The sequence below is a fragment of the Pseudochaenichthys georgianus genome, chromosome 16 (genome assembly GCF_902827115.2).
Source record: "Pseudochaenichthys georgianus chromosome 16, fPseGeo1.2, whole genome shotgun sequence".
NCBI classification, from domain to species: Eukaryota; Metazoa; Chordata; class Actinopteri; order Perciformes; family Channichthyidae; genus Pseudochaenichthys; species Pseudochaenichthys georgianus.
In genome coordinates, this window is record NC_047518.2 from 46,448,789 (window position 1) to 46,470,546 (window position 21,758).

The following is a 21,758-nucleotide window of genomic DNA, read 5'->3' on the forward strand; positions in this document are numbered from 1 at the left end:
GACGGATGAAATCCTTCCTGCTGAGACGGAGACGAGCTCCGGACCAAATGATTTCTCGGGCTCATCACATATCCGTCTTCTTTTCCACAAACTCCGTCAGTGATGCTCAAAACTAAACCTTTCCATAATGACAACGTGACCGAGAGAGAGCTCCGCGGGCTGAGCTGTGACGGCTGGGATCACATTCTCACGTTTGAAAGGTTTTACCTACTTTCCACGTCTTTGTTGTCACGACTCGTCTCGCCTTAGTCCTGAGCGCTTTGCTTTTGTTCAGTGATGCCAGCTTGCACGCAATCATTTCGCAGTGTGCGTCACTCTTTAGTGTCCCCTGGTCTCCCAGCTGTGTGCGTCACTCTTTAGTGTCCCCTGGTCTCCCAGCTGTGTGCGTCACTCTTTAGTGTCCCCTGGTCTCCCAGCTGTGTGCGTCACTCTTTAGTGTCCCCTGGTCTCCCAGCTGTGTGCGTCACTCTTTAGTGTCCCCTGGTCTCCCAGCTGTGTGCGTCACTCTTTAGTGTCCCCTGGTCTCCCAGCTGTGTGCGTCACTCTTTAGTGTCCCCTGGTCTCCCAGCTGTGTGCGTCACTCTTTAGTGTCCCCTGGTCTCCCAGCTGTGTGCGTCACTCTTTACTGTCCCCTGGTCTCCCAGCTGTGTGCGTCACTCTTTAGTGTCCCCTGGTCTCCCAGCTGTGTGCGTCACTCTTTAGTGTCCCCTGGTCTCCCAGCTGTGTGCGTCACTCTTTAGTGTCCCCTGGTCTCCCAGCTGTGTGCGTCTCTCTTTAGTGTCCCCTGGTCTCCCCTGGTCTCCCAGCTGTGTGCGTCACTCTTTAGTGTCCCCTGGTCTCCCAGCTGTGTGCGTCACTCTTTAGTGTCCCCTGGTCTCCCAGCTGTGTGCCTCACTCTTTAGTGTCCCCTGGTCTCCCAGCTGTGTGCCTCACTCTTTAGTGTCCCCTGGTCTCCGTTGTGTTTGAGCTTCTTCAGCGTTTGTTTTCTGCAGCTTTCAGTAGACGCTGCGCATGTCTCCTCAAGTTGCTGAATGTCCTCTAAACGCTGCAGGTGATGTCAAGTAGAGGAAGATGTTTCTTCATGTGGAACCTTTGGGTTTTCATATTTTCATAGTTTTTGAAGCTGGAAGAGTTTTAGGCGTGTTCGCACCCGTGTGATCGTAATTTGAAACCCTGATATTTCAGAATGAGAGACACGGCCTGTCATCGAGGGCGGCTCTGTAATTACCCAGATCTCTGTTTGAACGCCTTTAGTTCCCCTGATGGTGTTTCTGTGACGGACGTGATGGTGATGAGCTGACACGACCGTTTTCCCCTTTTCCTGCATCCCACAGGAGAGTCTGTGTGGAAGCAGGCAATGCCTCCCAGAAGATTCATTCTTATCAGCCGCAGGGTTTAGAAAGCCATTTATTGTTTTACTGATACTTCAATTGCAATATGATTCACGATACGAGGGATCGTTTTTGGGGAAATAGTCACATTATCACTGAAAAATATATTTAAAGGGGATTCTGCTTTCTGGGGGGTTCCCTCTCCTGTAGTGTATCTACTGATATACACCTGAACATCAGCAGGAGAGGACTCTTTAAAGTAGAGACACTACATACTGATATACACCTGAACATCAGCAGGAGAGGACTCTTTAAAGTAGAGACACGACATACTGATATACACCTGAACATCAGCAGGGAGAGGACTCTTTAAAGTAGAGACACTACATACTGATATACACCTGAACATCAGCAGGAGAGGACTCTTTAAAGTAGAGACACTACATACTGATATACACCTGAACATCAGCGGGAGAGGACTCTTTAAAGTAGAGACACTACATACTGATATACACCTGAACATCAGCAGGAGAGGACTCTTTAAAGTAGAGACACTACATACTGATATACACCTGAACATCAGCGGGAGAGGACTGTTTAAAGTAGAGACACTACACACTGATATACACCTGAACATCAGCAGGAGAGGACTCTTTAAAGTAGAGACACTACATACTGATATACACCTGAACATCAGCGGGAGAGGACTGTTTAAAGTAGAGACACTACACACTGATATACACCTGAACATCAGCAGGAGAGGACTCTTTAAAGTAGAGACACTACATACTGATATACACCTGAACATCAGCGGGAGAGGACTCTTTAAAGTAGAGACAGTACACACTTGAATATCAGCGGGAGAGGACTCTTTAAAGTAGAGACACTACATACTGATATACACCTGAACATCAGAGGAGAGGACTCTTTAAAGCAGAGACACTACACACTGATATACACCTGAACATCAGCGGGAGAGGACTCTTTAAAGTAGAGACACTACATACTGATATACACCTGAACATCAGCGGGAGAGGACTCTTTAAAGTAGAGACACTACATACTGATATACACCTGAACATCAGCAGGAGAGGACTCTTTAAAGTAGAGACACTACATACTGATATACACCTGAACATCAGCAGAGAGGACTCTTTAAAGTAGAGACACTACATACTGATATACACCTGAACATCAGCAGGAGAGGACTCTTTAAAGGAGAGACACTACATACTGATATACACCTGAACATCAGCGGGAGAGGACTCTTTAAAGTAGAGACACTACATACTGATATACACCTGAACATCAGCGGGAGAGGACTCTTTAAAGTAGAGACACTACATACTGAAAGACACCTGAACATCAGCAGGAGAGGACTCTTTAAAGTAGAGACACTACATACTGATATACACCTGAACATCAGCAAGAGAGGACTCTTTAAAGTAGAGACACTACATACTGATATACACCTGAACATCAGCAGGAGAGGACTCTTTAAAGTAGAGACACTACATACTGATATGCACCTGCACATCAGCAGGAGAGGACTCTTTAAAGTAGAGACACTACATACTGATATACACCTGAACATCAGCAGGAGAGGACTCTTTAAAGTAGAGACACTACATACTGATATACACCTGAACATCAGCGGGAGAGGACTCTTTAAAGTAGAGACACTACACACTGATATACACCTGAACATCAGCAGGAGAGGACTCTTTAAAGTAGAGACACTACACACTGATATACACCTGAACATCAGCGGGAGAGGACTCTTTAAAGTAGAGACACTACATACTGATATACACCTGAACATCAGCAGGAGAGGACTCTTTAAAGTAGAGACACTACACACTGATATACACCTGAACATCAGCGGGAGAGGACTCTTTAAAGTAGAGACACTACATACTGATATACACCTGAACATCAGCAGGAGAGGACTCTTTAAAGTAGAGACAGTACACACTTGAATATCAGCGGGAGAGGACTCTTTAAAGTAGAGACAGTACACACTTGAATATCAGCGGGAGAGGACTCTTTAAAGTAGAGACACTACATACTGATATACACCTGAACATCAGCAGGAGAGGACTCTTTAAAGTAGAGACACTACATACTGATATACACCTGAACATCAGCAGGAGAGGACTCTTTAAAGGAGAGACACTACATACTGATATACACCTGAACATCAGCAGGAGAGGACTCTTTAAAGTAGAGACACTACATACTGATATACACCTGAACATCAGCGGGAGAGGACTGTTTAAAGTAGAGACACTACACACTGATATACACCTGAACATCAGCAGGAGAGGACTCTTTAAAGTAGAGACACTACATACTGATATACACCTGAACATCAGCGGGAGAGGACTGTTTAAAGTAGAGACACTACACACTGATATACACCTGAACATCAGCAGGAGAGGACTCTTTAAAGTAGAGACACTACATACTGATATACACCTGAACATCAGCGGGAGAGGACTCTTTAAAGTAGAGACAGTACACACTTGAATATCAGCGGGAGAGGACTCTTTAAAGTAGAGACACTACATACTGATATACACCTGAACATCAGCGGGAGAGGACTCTTTAAAGCAGAGACACTACACACTGATATACACCTGAACATCAGCGGGAGAGGACTCTTTAAAGTAGAGACACTACATACTGATATACACCTGAACATCAGCGGGAGAGGACTCTTTAAAGTAGAGACACTACATACTGATATACACCTGAACATCAGCAGGAGAGGACTCTTTAAAGTAGAGACACTACATACTGATATACACCTGAACATCAGCAGGAGAGGACTCTTTAAAGTAGAGACACTACATACTGATATACACCTGAACATCAGCAGGAGAGGACTCTTTAAAGGAGAGACACTACATACTGATATACACCTGAACATCAGCGGGAGAGGACTCTTTAAAGTAGAGACACTACATACTGATATACACCTGAACATCAGCGGGAGAGGACTCTTTAAAGTAGAGACACTACATACTGAAAGACACCTGAACATCAGCAGGAGAGGACTCTTTAAAGTAGAGACACTACATACTGATATACACCTGAACATCAGCAAGAGAGGACTCTTTAAAGTAGAGACACTACATACTGATATACACCTGAACATCAGCAGGAGAGGACTCTTTAAAGTAGAGACACTACATACTGATATGCACCTGCACATCAGCAGGAGAGGACTCTTTAAAGTAGAGACACTACATACTGATATACACCTGAACATCAGCAGGAGAGGACTCTTTAAAGTAGAGACACTACATACTGATATACACCTGAACATCAGCGGGAGAGGACTCTTTAAAGTAGAGACACTACACACTGATATACACCTGAACATCAGCAGGAGAGGACTCTTTAAAGTAGAGACACTACACACTGATATACACCTGAACATCAGCGGGAGAGGACTCTTTAAAGTAGAGACACTACATACTGATATACACCTGAACATCAGCAGGAGAGGACTCTTTAAAGTAGAGACACTACACACTGATATACACCTGAACATCAGCGGGAGAGGACTCTTTAAAGTAGAGACACTACATACTGATATACACCTGAACATCAGCAGGAGAGGACTCTTTAAAGTAGAGACAGTACACACTTGAATATCAGCGGGAGAGGACTCTTTAAAGTAGAGACAGTACACACTTGAATATCAGCGGGAGAGGACTCTTTAAAGTAGAGACACTACATACTGATATACACCTGAACATCAGCGGGAGAGGACTCTTTAAAGCAGAGACACTACACACTGATATACACCTGAACATCAGCGGGAGAGGACTCTTTAAAGTAGAGATACTACATACTGATATACACCTGAACATCAGCGGGAGAGGACTCTTTAAAGTAGAGACACTACATACTGATATACACCTGAACATCAGCAGGAGAGGACTCTTTAAAGTAGAGACACTACATACTGATATACACCTGAACATCAGCAGGAGAGGACTCTTTAAAGTAGAGACACTACATACTGATATACACCTGAACATCAGCAGGAGAGGACTCTTTAAAGTAGAGACACTACATACTGATATACACCTGAACATCAGCAGGAGAGGACTCTTTAAAGGAGAGACACTACATACTGATATACACCTGAACATCAGCAGGAGAGGACTCTTTAAAGTAGAGACACTACATACTGATATACACCTGAACATCAGCAGGAGAGGACTCTTTAAAGTAGACGCTACATACTGATATACACCTGAACATCAGCAGGAGAGGACTCTTTAAAGTAGAGACACTACATACTGATATACACCTGAACATCAGCAGGAGAGGACTCTTTAAAGTAGAGACACTACATACTGATATACACCTGAACATCAGCAGGAGAGGCCTCTTTAAAGTACAGACACTACATACTGATATACACCTGAACATCAGCGGGAGAGGACTCTTTAAAGTAGAGACACTACATACTGATATACACCTGAACATCAGCGGGAGAGGACTCTTTAAAGTAGAGACACTACATACTGATATACACCTGAACATCAGCAGGAGAGGACTCTTTAAAGTAGAGACACTACATACTGATATGCACCTGCACATCAGCAGGAGAGGACTCTTTAAAGTAGAGACACTACATACTGATATGCACCTGAACATCAGCAGGAGAGGACTCTTTAAAGTAGAGACACTACATACTGATATACACCTGAACATCAGCAGGAGAGGACTCTTTAAAGTAGAGACAGTACACACTTGAATATCAGCGGGAGAGGACTCTTTAAAGTAGAGACACTACATACTGAAAGACACCTGAACATCAGCAGGAGAGGACTCTTTAAAGTAGAGACACTACATACTGATATACACCTGAACATCAGCAAGAGAGGACTCTTTAAAGTAGAGACACTACATACTGATATACACCTGAACATCAGCAGGAGAGGACTCTTTAAAGTAGAGACACTACATACTGATATGCACCTGCACATCAGCAGGAGAGGACTCTTTAAAGTAGAGACACTACATACTGATATACACCTGAACATCAGCAGGAGAGGACTCTTTAAAGTAGAGACACTACATACTGATATGCACCTGCACATCAGCAGGAGAGGACTCTTTAAAGTAGAGACACTACATACTGATATGCACCTGAACATCAGCAGGAGAGGACTCTTTAAAGTAGAGACACTACATACTGATATACACCTGAACATCAGCAGGAGAGGACTCTTTAAAGTAGAGACAGTACACACTTGAATATCAGCGGGAGAGGACTCTTTAAAGTAGAGACACTACATACTGAAAGACACCTGAACATCAGCAGGAGAGGACTCTTTAAAGTAGAGACACTACATACTGATATACACCTGAACATCAGCAAGAGAGGACTCTTTAAAGTAGAGACACTACATACTGATATGCACCTGCACATCAGCAGGAGAGGACTCTTTAAAGTAGAGACACTACATACTGATATACACCTGAACATCAGCAGGAGAGGACTCTTTAAAGTAGAGACACTACATACTGATATACACCTGAACATCAGCAGGAGAGGACTCTTTAAAGTAGAGACACTACATACTGATATACACCTGAACATCAGTAGGAGAGGACTCTTTAAAGTATAGTTTTGTTAGAGTCTGGAATATATTATTTGTAATGTCCTACACTTGAGAGTCGTGCTAATGCCTTGAATCCTGTGCAGAATGCTTTCTACTTGCAGCAACACAGGAACATTTCACGACGGTTCCTCTGCCTTCGCGTCGCCACGCAGGATAAATGGATGTCCTTGTTGTTTGAAACGTTCTTTCTCTTTCTCGTCATCGTCACTCTCTCCCTTCGGCTTCTGACTCATCGTCGCTTCCCTTTCTTCTGCAACAGTGAAAAGCCCAACGTCCTCTTTCCCTTTTTAGCGGCTGGTTCACAAATCGCTCACATATTTTTTGTAATATCTCAAAGACGGCTTTTCTCTGTGAACACAAAAGCACCTTTCCTGATTGAACGGTCACTTTTCTCCACCTGGTTTGGCCTGGGTTCAGTTCCCCTGACGCCTCCTGTTTGAACGCAATCGTGTTTGTTCGAGCCAGTATTTTGATTTGATAAGAAAGGCCACCTAATGGTGACGTCTGTAGTCAACGCACTATAAAGGACTACAATTCCCACGGCGCCTGTGCTAACGCCACAGTGATGGGCAAGCTGTTGAGACGCCGTCGAGGAACAGTTTTTAACCGTACTCGTACATACAAGTACCCTTTAAGTTATGAAGTTATAGAGAAAGAAAGAATACCTAAGTTGTGTTATTTTATTTGAGTTTTGCCTATTTCTTTTGAATATTGTAAAGGCCCATTTTCTTTGTTGCATGTGCAATAAGTTTGTCATGTTATTTTGAGCAACATCCTCTAAACCAGGGGTGGGGAACCTTTTTCCTCTCAAGGGCCATTTCAATTTTTACAACATCCTCCGAGGGCCGTACAAATTATTGACCTCTGCTTAAAAATACAAAAATCACAGCCCATTCATTTCGCCTTTCTTTCATTCTGTGCAAAGAAAAAGCAACCTCTTAATCCAGATATTTTACCATGACTCACGTATGCATGCACGTGCACGGTTGTGGCATGACCACCCAAACAGAAAGATATTGGACACAAGATGTGTGCAAATGTATTTAGTTTCCTATCCATGTGGACGTGATTTAATTGGGGTGGGGGGGGATTAAAAGCATCATTATGGTGCACTTTGTGAGCAACATTAGGAGATCTATGGATACATCATATGAAACAGAACTGTCAGCAGATTTATTTTTCTTTATAGATATTTTACAAATCACTCTCCTTTCAAACTGTATTCTTGTTTATTAATAACAACTTTTTTTTACTGTCATATAGTATATTTTATACCTGTTTACTTTATTCTCTTATTGTTTTATAACTATAATGATCATATAAAGATGTGCCTTTACCTCACTGGTTGGAGAAAAAGCTTCTTATATTCGTTAGCATAGCTAGCTAACCAGATGCTAATGACAACAACACAGTTATTGACTGTATGATCAGTATGACAGATGAGCAGATCGCCACTGGGCTTTCAACTGAAGACACAGACACGCAGAAACTGCGGCATGTGTATGGACTTATGGGTACTGCTTGCAAGTGCCGGAGCGACGTTCTGGTGCTCTCCGTCAGAACTGCACCCCTGTCAGTCGAGACATATACCACGTGATGACACGTTAGGCTGGTGTTGTGTTCAAGGACCCTGACCTTGGCCAGGAAAAACAGGCACTCGCTTTGTTTAATTTGTTTGCGGTCTAGATTTCTTTAATTTTTTTCTTTTTTGCGTGTGTTTATAAATTACCTTGAGGGCCGTACCAAATGGTCTCGCGGGCCGTATACGGCCCGGGGGCCGGAGGTTCCCCACCCCTGTTCTAAACCATCGGAGGCCGAGCAACACTTCAAACTGTGAGTAACTTAAAGGAAAGAAACGAGTTGGAACGGTCTGTTTAAGGCGTCTAGAAAGACAAGGAAGGAAGCCACGACAGTGTTCCTCTGGTTTGGTTCCAGCAGGAGTGTGAGGTCTTTTTCGCACACTGACGCCTAACAGCAGCCATGGCTAGCTGCATCCACCCGGGGCCGGCTGACAGCAGCCATGGCTAGCTGCATCCACCCGGGGCCGGCTGACAGCAGCCATGGCTAGCTGCATCCACCCGGGGCCGACTGACAGCAATGGCCTGATTTATACAGTGTGGCCGTCTGGGGAAATAAGCGTCTATTTATATATCTGAACCCCCTTGCTGCCAAACAGCCCTTTCTCACGGGGGTAATCATTACGGCTCTCCCGCTGCCTCAAACTTTTAGTCAGTTTGCTTTAATGAGTCGTAAATAATGCTTTTAAATCCCTCGAGTCTGACAGACGCCCAGCGGGAACTAACAACCCCCGAGACGTCAAATAACTGTTCTGTCGAGAGCTTTTTCTCCCTTGTTTCTCAGGTGTGAATGTTTAATCTGGTCCGGTCGCAGCAGGTTGCGACGGGTCCTTGTAAACTGAGCGAGAGAGCGGCGCTCCTTATGAATAAGTCATAGCGCTCTCTGCTGTTTCTGTAACCCAAGTTCACGGCACTGGCTTTCAAGCTCCTGCTGAGCAGCACCAGAACTACGCCTACAAACAAAGCCTCTCTTTTTCCCTCTCTGTGCCGCACGTCCTTACGACATGCTAACGGAGGCAGACACTCTGATGCGAGAGGGTGTTTCAGAATCAGTGCACAGACTTCCGGTATCCACTTGTTTGCAGTTTCTTCATTAAGCTCCAAAACAACCTTTCATTCCAGCTTCTGAAGTGTGAGGATTATGTATTTTACACAATTGTCAAATGAAACATCGAAGTTTTAAATGATCAGTCGGACATTAAGTCGGCTTAATGTGGGCTTTCTTATTTTACAATTGTGTAAAATGACTTTCTAGTATTTCATCGAGTGACCTGTAAGAGCTAAAGTATGTGTTCAGTCTTTAGAGTCGTTACTGAACAGCCGTTGGAAAGAGAAACTGTGCGATTGGAAAACCCGTAAGGTCTATTCTTAGCAACGTGAACCGGTCTCCTCGTGACCTCCGTCCCGCTGGAAAAACCTCATTCCTTCTGCTTCCGTGAAGCCTGGCGGTCTGCAGAGGGAAACGCAAACTCTCCCTCTCTGAATATAGTCTGCAGACCGGCTGTAATCACCGTCCATGTTGACTTTAACATCCATCCCATTGAAATGCATTATGGCAAAAAGCCAAGTTTTAAAGTAAGACGTTTTTTATATTTTAAATTGGACATGGTGCAAGTCCTTTGATCCCATCATCTTTTCACGCTTCGTTATTTTATGGTCTTAATGAACTTAAAGAGGCCCTATTTAGCTTTCCCCTGTCCTGTAGTGTTCTGTAGGTTTTAGTGCATGTAAATGGTCTGCAACGGCTGAAATCCCCGTGTTCCCTCCAGAGTTTCTCTCCTACACAGAGTTGGTACTTAAATATATTTTGCTGATTATGCTTGTGTACTTTTACTTGAGTAGCATTTTGAATACAGGACTTTTACTGTAACGGAGCATTTCTACACTTTGGTTTTAAGAGTTCCCCACTGGTTCTGAGTTATATAAAGCACTGAGAATTAACATTACTCAGTGTGTGGGACTGTGTGGCAGGACATTTCTTCCCTCCGCCGTGACCTTTGACCCCTGCCTTCCAGCTGTAAGTGAAGCTGCCAATGAGCTGTGCTGCGTTCAGGGTCACAGCAGAGATAAGAAAAATGCTCCTGGTGTTTCTGTTAGCTCTTATAATTTAATTCTTCCATGTGACCGTGCTGTAGTTCCTTTATAGCCCAACATTAGCCACCTTTAGCTTAGCGGTGGTGACGTGAAGTCATGTGACCGTGCTGTAGTTCCTTTATAGCCCAACATTAGCCACCTTTAGCTTAGCGGTGGTGAAGTCATGTGACCGTGCTGTAGTTCCTTTATAGCCCAACATTAGCCGCCTTTAGCTTAGCGGTGGTGAAGTCATGTGACCGTGCTGTAGTTCCTTTATAGCCCAACATTAGCCGCCTTTAGCTTAGCGGTGGTGAAGTCATGTGACCGTGCTGTAGTTCCTTTATAGCCCAACATTAGCCGCCTTTAGCTTAGCGGTGGTGAAGTCATGTGACCGTGCTGTAGTTCCTTTATAGCCCAACATTAGCCGCCTTTAGCTTAGCGGTGGTGAAGTCATGTGACCGTGCTGTAGTTCCTTTATAGCCCAACATTAGCCGCCTTTAGCTTAGCGGTGGTGAAGTCATGTGACCGTGCTGTAGTTCCTTTATAGCCCAACATTAGCCTCCTTTAGCTTAGCGGTGGTGACGTGAAGTCATGTGACCGTGCTGTAGTTCCTTTATAGCCCAACACTAGCCACCTTTAGCTTAGCGGTGGTGACGTGAAGTCATGTGACCGTGCTGTAGTTCCTTTATAGCCCAACATTAGCCGCCTTTAGCTTAGCGGTGGTGACGTGAAGTCATGTGACCGTGCTGTAGTTCCTTTATAGCCCAACATTAGCCGCCTTTAGCTTAGCGGTGGTGAAGTGAAGTCATGTGACCGTGCTGTAGTTCCTTTATAGCCCAACATTAGCCGCCTTTAGCTTAGCGGTGGTGACGTGAAGTCATGTGACCGTGCTGTAGTTCCTTTATAGCCCAACATTAGCCGCCTTTAGCTTAGCGGTGGTGACGTGAAGTCATGTGACCGTGCTGTAGTTCCTTTATAGCCCAACATTAGCCGCCTTTAGCTTAGCGGTGGTGACGTGAAGTCATGTGACCGTGCTGTAGTTCCTTGATAGCCCAACATTAGCCCCTTTAGCTTAGCGGTGGTGACGTGAAGTCATGTGACCGTGCTGTAGTTCCTTTATAGCCCAACATTAGCCTCCTTTAGCTTAGCGGTGGTGACGTGAAGTCATGTGACCGTGCTGTAGTTCCTTTATAGCCCAACATTAGCCACCTTTAGCTTAGCGGTGGTGAAGTCATGTGACCGTGCTGTAGTTCCTTTATAGCCCAACATTAGCCGCCTTTAGCTTAGCGGTGGTGAAGTCATGTGACCGTGCTGTAGTTCCTTTATAGCCCAACATTAGCCGCCTTTAGCTTAGCGGTGGTGAAGTCATGTGACCGTGCTGTAGTTCCTTTATAGCCCAACATTAGCCACCTTTAGCTTAGCGGTGGTGACGTGAAGTCATGTGACCGTGCTGTAGTTCCTTTATAGCCCAACATTAGCCACCTTTAGCTTAGCGGTGGTGAAGTCATGTGACCGTGCTGTAGTTCCTTTATAGCCCAACATTAGCCGCCTTTAGCTTAGCGGTGGTGAAGTCATGTGACCGTGCTGTAGTTCCTTTATAGCCCAACATTAGCCGCCTTTAGCTTAGCGGTGGTGAAGTCATGTGACCGTGCTGTAGTTCCTTTATAGCCCAACATTAGCCGCCTTTAGCTTAGCGGTGGTGAAGTCATGTGACCGTGCTGTAGTTCCTTTATAGCCCAACATTAGCCGCCTTTAGCTTAGCGGTGGTGAAGTCATGTGACCGTGCTGTAGTTCCTTTATAGCCCAACATTAGCCGCCTTTAGCTTAGCGGTGGTGAAGTCATGTGACCGTGCTGTAGTTCCTTTATAGCCCAACATTAGCCTCCTTTAGCTTAGCGGTGGTGACGTGAAGTCATGTGACCGGGCTGTAGTACCTTTATAGTCCAACCTTAGCCACCTTTAGCTTAGCGGTGGTGACGTGAAGTCATGTGACCGTGCTGTAGTTCCTTTATAGCCCAACATTAGCCTCCTTTAGCTTAGCGGTGGTGACGTGAAGTCATGTGACCGTGCTGTAGTTCCTTTATAGCCCAACATTAGCCGCCTTTAGCTTAGCGGTGGTGAAGTGAAGTCATGTGACCGTGCTGTAGTTCCTTTATAGCCCAACATTAGCCGCCTTTAGCTTAGCGGTGGTGACGTGAAGTCATGTGACCGTGCTGTAGTTCCTTTATAGCCCAACATTAGCCGCCTTTAGCTTAGCGGTGGTGACGTGAAGTCATGTGACCGTGCTGTAGTTCCTTTATAGCCCAACGTTAGCCGCCTTTAGCTTAGCGGTGGTGACGTGAAGTCATGTGACCGTGCTGTAGTTCCTTTATAGCCCAACGTTAGCCACCTTTAGCTTAGCGGTGGTGACGTGAAGTCATGTGACCGTGCTGTAGTTCCTTTATAGCCCAACATTAGCCTCCTTTAGCTTAGCGGTGGTGACGTGAAGTCATGTGACCGTGCTGTAGTTCCTTTATAGCCCAACGTTAGCCGCCTTTAGCTTAGCGGTGGTGACGTGAAGTCATGTGACCGTGCTGTAGTTCCTTTATAGCCCAACATTAGCCGCCTTTAGCTTAGCGGTGGTGACGTGAAGTCATGTGACCGTGCTGTAGTTCCTTTATAGCCCAACGTTAGCCACCTTTAGCTTAGCGGTGGTGACGTGAAGTCATGTGACCGTGCTGTAGTTCCTTTATAGCCCAACATTAGCCGCCTTTAGCTTAGCGGTGGTGACGTGAAGTCATGTGACCGTGCTGTAGTTCCTTTATAGCCTAACCTGTAAGTAGCATAGAAGTGTGACACAGAGATTATTTACTGCAATAATCCAAAAGCCCATTGGTCCAGGGAGATTCAGGGTCCACAGCAGAAATCATCACCCCTGTATTTTAGATTTTCTCCAAATTGTCAGCCATTCTTTGCCTCATTTTGACAAAATCTAACATATATTTCCCCTCCCCCCTTGCTCTGTGTGTCCCTGCAGGGGAAGATGGTGGACCGGCTAGCGAACAGCGAGGCGAACTCTAAACGCATCGGGGTGGTCGAGGGCTGCTTCGGCACGGCCGGCCAGCCGCTCGTCATCCCTGGCCGCGTGCTGATCGGCGAGGGCGTGCTCACCAAACTCTGCCGCAAGAAACCCAAGGCGCGTCAGTTCTTCCTCTTCAACGACATCCTGGTGTACGGCAACATCGTGATCCAGAAGAAGAAGTACAACAAGCAGCACATCATCCCGTTGGAGAGCGTCACCATCGACACGGTGCCCGACGAGGGAGACCTGCGGAACGGCTGGATCATCAAAACGCCCACCAAGTCCTTCGCCGTGTACGCCGCCACCGCCACCGAGAAGTCCGAGTGGATGAACCACATCGGGAAGTGCGTGGTGGATCTGCTGCAGAAGAGCGGGAAGGCGCCGACGGGCGAGCACGCGGCCGTCTGGATTCCCGACTCGGAGGCCACGGTCTGCATGCGCTGCCAGAAGGTTAAATTCACGCCCGTGAGTCGCCGCCATCACTGCAGGAAATGCGGCTACGTGGTTTGCGGTCCGTGCTCCGATAAGAAGTTCCTGCTGCCCAGCCAGTCCTCCAAACCCGTGCGAGTGTGTGAGTTCTGCTTCGGGCAGCTGACGGCGGGGGGCCTGGCGCCGAGAGCGGACTCCATCAGCCGGCTGGGGTCAAAGTTCAACAACATGTCGGACGACGATGACGACGACGACAGCAGCGACTGAGGAAATAAAACGTCCCTCTGAGGATCGTCCATTCAAACCAAAATATTTTATTGCTTTTCCCCTCTGATTCCAGCACGGATGAATACTGAACAGTGATTTAATGAAATGTGGAATTATGCGGGGGAAAGTCTGACTTCTCATTTCTTCCACTTATGACTCTTGATTAGTCACTACAGAAAACAGTGGTGCCCTTTTGCATTAACTTCATCCAGGGGGCGGGGCTTATTTCTTCCCACTGTCTTTTTAACCGTACGTCCATGAACACAGATGATATCTCTGCGGGGAAAAGTCTCCTCTCTTCACCAAACAGGGCTGTTTTCTACGTTTTTTATTAACAACAAAAATGTAGATATCACGCGAAACGAGCTTTTTCTAGTCGACCTAAATGGCGTTCCTGAGAAATATTGTCTTCCAATCAGATGAGGGATTATTCCTTTTCTCATGTTTTGTCCCTACGCTTCTTCCTGTTGGGGCTTCCTGACCTTTAGCTCCTCTGCTCCTGAGAGAGGGCTCCTTTTTTTTATCACGTACACATTGTAGAAATCACGCTAAGAGAGCTCGACATGTTGAATTGTTTGGGGAAAGGCTGACTGTTTGGCTCACTTCCGACTCTTGCTTGGTCACCATGGTGCCGATGAAGCATCCCTCCGCTTCCTCTAACGTTAATCCATCTTGTTTCAATTGTACCTCTCAACCTTCTGCAGGGAAAAGCTCAACGGTTTGGTTCTCGGTCCTCGGTCCTCGTCTCTCCAAACAGGGATGTCTTCTCTAATATAAATGTGGTGTTTTCCTGCTATTTTGTGAACCCTATTTTTATCAGTGAACCCTACTCTAATCCCAAAGCTTTTTCCAGTCGACCTAAATGTAGTTGCTTCTGACAAATCATCTCTTCTAACACTTCGGTGAGTTTCCTCTCAGCGGTCGCCCCTTTAAAAGCGATCTCTGCCTTTTCCCTCACGTAGTGCCTTGCAGGAAATGGAGGAAATACGTGTTCTGCGAATGAGACTCGATGACACCCGGACTCTGAAACACATCGACAACGGGAAGAGTTACGTTCTGACTTTTCCTCGAAAGTTTTGTTTTCTGCCGGGCAAAGACTCTTGAAACATCCATCGATCACCGACTCTCAAATTAAAATATGATTTAAATCCAGGCTTTGATTTTGAGGCTTGTTTTCATGAGTCTAACGACCTGCTTTTATGTACATTTAACAACCTGTAATGTCGATTGTTTTGTTCAACCTGTTTCCTGCGTTGTGTCTTGAGGACCAGAAGAGTCTTTGAAAGGATACATGTTGTGGTTTGTTGGCCGGCGGCCTCTGTGCACGGATATAACTACAGCTGTAGCGGTCGGTACTGAAACTAGCCTCGTGATTTATTTGACATTTATTAAAGCACACGCATCTTCCTTTAAAGAAATGCAAAACATCCCTGATGGAAGGTAAATAAGTAGGAGTTATTAAACAATGTGTATTTAATTTGATGTTTGACAGTGCGGAGCGACAACAGCGTATTAAAGTCACTGTAGGTCTATTCAACTTTATTCTCGTTTTTTAGCTTCAATTTGTGAGTTTTTTTTCCTCTTCAATCTAACATTAAAATGTCTGAAAATATCAAAGCTTTTTATCCTAGAAACAAACAATGTGAACCCTTCAGTTGTTGAGATGTTTCCTTTGAATAATCCCGCCGTCAAACTCCTCCCTAATTTAATGTAGTAATGTCATTTCTCGAAATACCTGATAACCCTTTGAGGAAATTCAAGTTTCATTTTTTTATCTCAGAAAATCTCAAAATTCAACAAGAAAATCAAGTTTTTGACTCAAATATATGCAGTATTTTCCTCTTAAATTCACTGCTTCAATGATAATAAATTGACCTTTTTAATCTCAGACAAAACGCTATTTTATAACGTGTAAAATAAAGACGTTAATCTCGAGGTGCTCTTTACTTATTTACATTTTTACAAAAAGTGAAAAATAATGAATTATTTTTGGGGGAAATATAACTTTAATACATTTGAGTTTTTTTGTCCCATTAATTTACCATTTTAAATCTCAGATAATATCAAATAATATTCAAATATATATCAGGAAGTGTTCGCCCTGCTTGTGTTTCCTGATCACGTGATCAGCTGGTGCGTCATGACGCGACACATGGCCGTCCCCTGCAGCACTGCACACTGATCACGTGACCGGTGTCATGTGACATCAGCTCTGAGATCAGGCTCTTTTTTACTTTATTGTAAAGATTAATTTACAAACTTTGAAAAAATGTAAACTAGAATTTAAAATAAATAATAAATCAGATTAATATTTGTGATATTAATCTGTTCTCTCCAGAAATATACATTTTGAAAGTGCTCCTTTCGTCTCAGTTCCTAGTTTCTAAACGGCGTCCAGGAGTTCAGTCTCATGGGTCGAACAGGATCCTGTTGTTGTATTTCTTTAAATCCCAAGTAACCAAATAGTTTGAAGGTTAATCCATGACCCCACATTCCCAGTAGCTCCCAGACGGCACGACATGTGTAGGAGCCTCTTCCCAGGAGACACAGCAGAGGCTTGTTTACAGGGTACACGAGCACAGCAATGTCTCCGGGATTCTCTGTCTGTCGGCAGACTTCTAGAGATGTATGTGTTGCTGCAGTCATTTGATGATCCACTAACCAGCTGTGCTTTCTGTGCACTAAACACCGGAAACATCGACTTTGATCCAGGATGAGTTTTTAATGGATAACCCGTCACACTGCAGAGCTGTTTTTCCATCGTGCGTGTGTACAGATTAACTCCCGTGTCCTGTTCGTCTCGTCCCTGCAGCTTTCTCACTTTTCTCCGCGTCATTTGTCTTTGAAATGTCACGAGGTCCTGGTTACTGTAAACCCTGATTTCCCAGGTAGATTCCTCACAGGTGATCTGATGTGTACAGGTAGTGCGGGAGAAACAAACAGGGAAATACTTTGTTTAAAGAGTTGTTTTTTACGATGCATTTCACACTTTAAAAAGTACAGAATTAAAACCCCACAATTGTTACCACTGTTTGAAATAAAAAAATGTATTTTTCAACGGACACTAATTCATCACAAACTATCTTAAATGACTTGTTTCGTCAGTCAGAAACCCCCAAAGACATTCGCTTTTATGATATGAAACTGAGAAAAGCAGGACATCTCTCCTTAAAAGCATATGCTGACAGTTTTGCATCAAATGTCATGATTTTATTTGTTCAACCTTTCTATGGCTGTCGGCCGGTGCACACGCGCTGCAGCTTCAGACCGGATGCAGATATAGAAACCCAAGTGTTCCACATGAAGAAACATCGTCAGGCGTCAGAAACTTGAGAACATTCAGCAACTTGAGGAGACATGGCAGCGTTTACTAAAAGCTGCAAGAAGCTGAACAGCTGTCTCTGAGTTAGTCGTCTCATAACTGTTAGTGTTTGTCAGTATATCTGAACTGACCAGGTTAGCTACGTTAGCTAGCTAGCTTACAGCAGATCTGCAGTAGCATCAGAAGGAGTCACGTGACCACATTGTTAAAATAAGTCCATAAAACCTTTTCGGTACGTTTCCAACAAACCGTCTGTCATGTTAAAATGGTTTAATTGAAGTCCATTGATTGGAGTTGTCTGTCGTTTCTACGTGGACCTGTATTTAGTTTCAAAGCTGCAGATTCGTCGGGAACTTCAAACCAAGTTGTGAAAGCTGAACAAAAGATCATCCTGTTAACTCCGTTTCTCTGGTTTTGTCTTATGGGTGTTAGATTTGTGTCTGTTAATGTTTAAAGGTCATTTTAATTATTTCTAAAACAAAGGGCTTCAATCTGAATGTAACCATCGTTTAATACGAAGTCCTCCAGAAACCTTTGAGTAAATAATAAATATAAATAATGTATTTCTTAAAGCCGGGCTGTTGTCTTCTGTTGTCTTTTTGCACTTTTTCTGAAGAAAATAGTGGTATTTATTATCAATCCTATTTTGAAAGTAGTGACATTTTGTTAAAAAACATCAAATGCTTTAATCAAGTCGAAACTGTCAAGAAGGGTTACTCCATTCACACAGAAAGAACAGGTATAAGATGTAATGCCTTGGATAATAAACACGAGTTTACTCTGCGGTGGTCGTCTAATCCAGGGGTTCCCAAAGTGGGGGTCGCGAGATGATTACAAATAAAAAATTGAAAATAAAAACACCATTTTTTTATTATTATCAATAGTAACGTGTGCATAGACATTTTTAAGGGGCGGACTGGCCATCTGTAGAATTTCCCCGCAGCGAGGCTGCCCTTGTTGACAATCCACTATAACGCACATTTATCTCTCTTGATGATATTTAAAATAGAAATGGAGATGAGCCTGAAGACAAACCGTGAGTGACAGGTGATCACAGCGAGCGCTATTCAGATTATAATGGAGGATAATAGCAGTAATCATGGAGGTCACTTTGAAGGGATATTAATCCTACGTCACACTCGCATGTCAGACCGGGGCTAGGGTTTCAGTCTGCAGCTAAAAAAGTTTAAAATTTGACAAATGATTTTGCAGCAAATGTAATGACATTTAGTAAGTAAAAAGTAGATATTAGGCTATAAAGGAACAAACAGCACGGTCACATGACCTCACGTCGCCACCGCTAAGCTAAAGGTGGCTAATGTTGGGCTATAAAGGAACAAACAGCACGGTCACATGACCTCACGTCGCCACCGCTAAGCTAAAGGTGGCTAATGTTGGGCTATAAAGGAACTACAGCACGGTCACATGACTTCACGTCACCACCGCTAAGCTAAAGGAGGCTAATGTTGGGCTATAAACGAACTACAGCACGGTCACATGACTTCACGTCACCACCGCTAAGCTAAAGGTGGCTAATGTTGGGCTATAAAGGAACTACAGCACGATCACATGACTTCACGTCACCACCGCTAAGCTAAAGGTGGCTAATGTTGGGCTATAAAGGAACTACAGCACAGTCACATGACTTCACGTCACCACCGCTAAGCTAAAGGAGGCTAATGTTGGGCTATAAAGGAACTACAGCACGGTCACATGACTTCACGTCACCACCGCTAAGCTAAAGGAGGCTAATGTTGGGCTATAAAGGAACTACAGCACGGTCACATGACTTCACGTCACCACCGCAGCTAAAGGTGGCTAATGTTGGGCTATAAAGGAACTACAGCACGGTCACATGACTTCACGTCACCACCGCTAAGCTAAAGGAGGCTAATGTTGGGCTATAAAGGAACTACAGCAGGGTCACATGACTTCACGTCACCATCGCTAAGCTAAAGGTGGCTAATGTTGGGCTATAAAGGAACTACAGCACGGTCACATGACTTCACCACCGCTAAGCTAAAGGTGGCTAATGTTGGGCTATAAAGGAACTACAGCACGGTCACATGACTTCACGTCACCACCGCTAAGCTAAAGGTGGCTAATGTTGGACGTGATGAGGTTTAGTCGTCTCGTTTAGACACTTGTTAGCATCCACTGTTTTTAAATTCACCCGTGGGGTATTTACTGAATAATTTTACGAGGTAGAATATAAATCTCTTCAGCTTGTGTAAACCACAGACCTTCTAACAACCTAACTAACTTTCAGAAAACCATCGACTTCCAGACGAGGAAACAAGTGCTAAATTACTGAATAGATTTCAAAATAGTTTCTTGGACATTTTCTGTCAATCTAAACTCAAACTATCTTTCCAGCTCTAATGTCACTCCTGCAGTATAATAGGAGCCTGTCCTCTGGGCCAGTCTCTGCCTCATGGACGTCAGATTTTTTTAATTTAAACTCGCATTCAGAAATTGTCTTTCTATTTTCAGAGGCTTCACAATGGAGATAATGACTCCGGCTTCAATATTCAACCACAAGAGTTCATGCTCAGCTCAGTGGGCTGTCAGTCAGTATAATAACTCTCCTGTGTCAATCTCAAAAGCCCCACACACACACACACACACACACACACACACACACACACACACACACACACACACACACACACACACACACACACACACACACACACACACACACACACACACACACACACACACACACACACACACACACACACACACACACACACACACACACACACACACACACACTGCTGTGTTATATACACCTGAACATCAGTAGGAGAGGACTCTTTAAAGTAGAGACACTACATACTGATATACACCTGAGCATCAGCAGGAGAGGACTCTTTAAAGTAGAGACACTACATACTGATATACACCTGAACATCAGCAGGAGAGGACTCTTTAAAGTAGAGACACTACATACTGATATACACCTGGACATCAGCAGGAGAGGACTCTTTAAAGTAGAGACACTACACACTGATATACGCCTGAACATCAGCAGGAGAGGACTCTTTAAAGTAGAGACACTACACACTGATATACGCCTGAACATCAGCAGAAGAGGACTCTTTAAAGTAGATACATACTGATATACACCTGAACATCAGCAGGAGGGGACTCTTTAAAGTAGACGCTACATACTGATATACACCTGAACATCAGCAGGAGAGGACTCTTTAAAGTAGAGACACTACATACTGATATACACCTGAACATCAGCAGGAGAGGACTCTTTAAAGTAGACGCTACATACTGATATACACCTGAACATCAGCAGGAGAGGACTCTTTAAAGTAGAGACACTACATACTGATATACACCTGAACATCAGCAGGAGAGGACTCTTTAAAGTAGAGACACTACATACTGATATACACCTGAACATCAGCAGGAGAGGACTCTTTAAAGTAGAGACACATTAACAGCAGTGTGTGTGGGAGGTCTAATGAAGAAAGGAAGCAGCAAAGTATGAAATTAAGTTTTTTGTATTCATTTATTTTTGGTTACAGGGCCGGTCTCTGCTTGTTGAGGATAAAAGCTGCATATCTTTACATATCATACAATAAGCATTCAAATTCTCAATTAACTGCAGCTTCTTTCTTCATTGCATGTCTATAAGTGTGATTAAACCATGTACCTCTGCAGTGTCAGGGAAACATGAGGGGAGACCAGTGGCGGATCTAGACAATGTTACATGGGGGGGCAAAGGGGGGGCAAGAGGTTTTGGCAGGGGGGCGTGGGAGGATGGATGATCCACTACACAAAACATTCAAACACAAATATACATTTGAACTCTGTGTTGTTATAGTCAATGCCCAGTGATCAAACAAAACAAGACTGTGCATATTTGAAAACATAAAAGTTTCAGCAAAATGAAAATAATACAAGAATTGCAATAATTTCTCGATAAAAAATATAAAACGGCAGGTAAGATACAAGCAGTACTCATAGCATTTGTTTTATATCTTTGGTTTGATCATAATCACTAATACAATAAGATGCATTTGTAAATCTT

General features: G+C 44.1%; 1 protein-coding gene across 1 annotated transcript in view; it reads left to right on the plus strand.

Annotated features, from left to right (window-relative positions):
- Positions 1 to 15,922, plus strand: part of plekhf2 (pleckstrin homology domain containing, family F (with FYVE domain) member 2) — a 47,570-nt gene extending 31,648 nt beyond the window's left edge. Inside the window, exon 2 of the mRNA XM_034102392.1 lies at positions 13,645 to 15,922. Within this exon, the coding sequence (XP_033958283.1) occupies positions 13,651 to 14,385 (735 nt within the window). The 5' untranslated portion in view covers positions 13,645 to 13,650 and the 3' untranslated portion in view covers positions 14,386 to 15,922. The remainder of the gene's footprint in view (positions 1 to 13,644) is intronic.
- The last annotated feature ends 5,836 nt before the right edge of the window (positions 15,923 to 21,758 follow it).